Raw genomic sequence first — 1,011 nt, 5'->3', positions numbered from 1 at the left:
TCCAAACCCAGGTCTGCTGCTTACCTCCAGTTGACGTTGACTAAATCACTTTATTTCTCTGGTCCTCAGTTTCTCCCTCTGTAAAATGAATGAGCTGGACTAGACGGCCTCTGAGATGTTTTCCAGCTCTAAATTCCCTATCTTGGTATGTGAGAGACACACACCTTGTTTCTATGCAGAGCTGTCTCTCCCTTTTCCCACTGACCCCTGACAGGTAGTCTCTTGGCTAGGTCACTGTCCACTTTGACACGATGTTAACCACCAATTCCAAGCTCCGGAATAACATAGAGGATCTACGGTTTGAGAAGGCAGCATATGACCACGTCTACCAGCAGCTACATCGGCGGCTTGTGATGCAAAGGAGAACAATGCATGTGGCCGTTGAACAGTCTATTCAAGCTTACAACCAGCGGTAGGCAGGGAGAGAAAAATGGCAGATTGGGAGAGGGCCTTTGTGGGGTTTGACTGAGAAACTGGCATGCTCCTTGGGACTGAGAGGGAAAAAAATCCACCTCCATTTTGGTTATACAGAGATTGTGTCTCTTCTGTGTGGAAAGATTTGTGTTTCCTGCAAATCATTGTTTGTATTTTGAGGGGTAAAGTTGGCTTTAGGACAAATGCTATTTCTGTAAAGAGAATCCAATAGAACCCCATAGAGATCTATGAAAAAATTAAAGATGTGTTTGCATAGGGGAAAAATTCCCCTCTATACTTCTAGCAACAAACTTGATAACCTATGATCCTATCTATCCATCCACCCATATATTCATCTTTCTATCCATCATCTATCCATCCATCCATCCATCCGTCCATCCATCCATCCATCATCTATCCGTCCATCCATCCATCCATCCATCCATCCATCCATCCGTCCGTCCGTCCGTCCGTCCGTCCGTCCGTCCATCCATCCATCTATCCATCCGTCTGTCTATCTTTGTTTGTTTGGTTTCTTTCTTTCTTTCTTTTTCTTTCTTTCTTTCTTTCTTTCTTTCTTTCTTTCTTTCTTTCTTT

General features: G+C 43.8%; 1 protein-coding gene across 1 annotated transcript in view; it reads left to right on the top strand.

Annotated features, from left to right (window-relative positions):
• Positions 1-235: 235 nt before the first annotated feature.
• Positions 236-1,011, top strand: part of CCDC63 (coiled-coil domain containing 63) — a 20,176-nt gene continuing 19,400 nt past the window's right edge. The window contains exon 1 of the mRNA XM_069081463.1: positions 236-412. Within this exon, the coding sequence (XP_068937564.1) occupies positions 252-412 (161 nt within the window). The 5' untranslated portion in view covers positions 236-251. The remainder of the gene's footprint in view (positions 413-1,011) is intronic.

This window comes from Petaurus breviceps, unplaced genomic scaffold (assembly GCF_028583685.1).
Source record: "Petaurus breviceps papuanus isolate PSGF00001 unplaced genomic scaffold, PetGlider_PUasm1.0 99, whole genome shotgun sequence".
NCBI classification, from domain to species: domain Eukaryota; kingdom Metazoa; phylum Chordata; class Mammalia; order Diprotodontia; family Petauridae; genus Petaurus; species Petaurus breviceps.
Note: the sequence above shows the minus strand (reverse complement) of the source record. Positions and strands in the feature narration are given on the sequence as shown.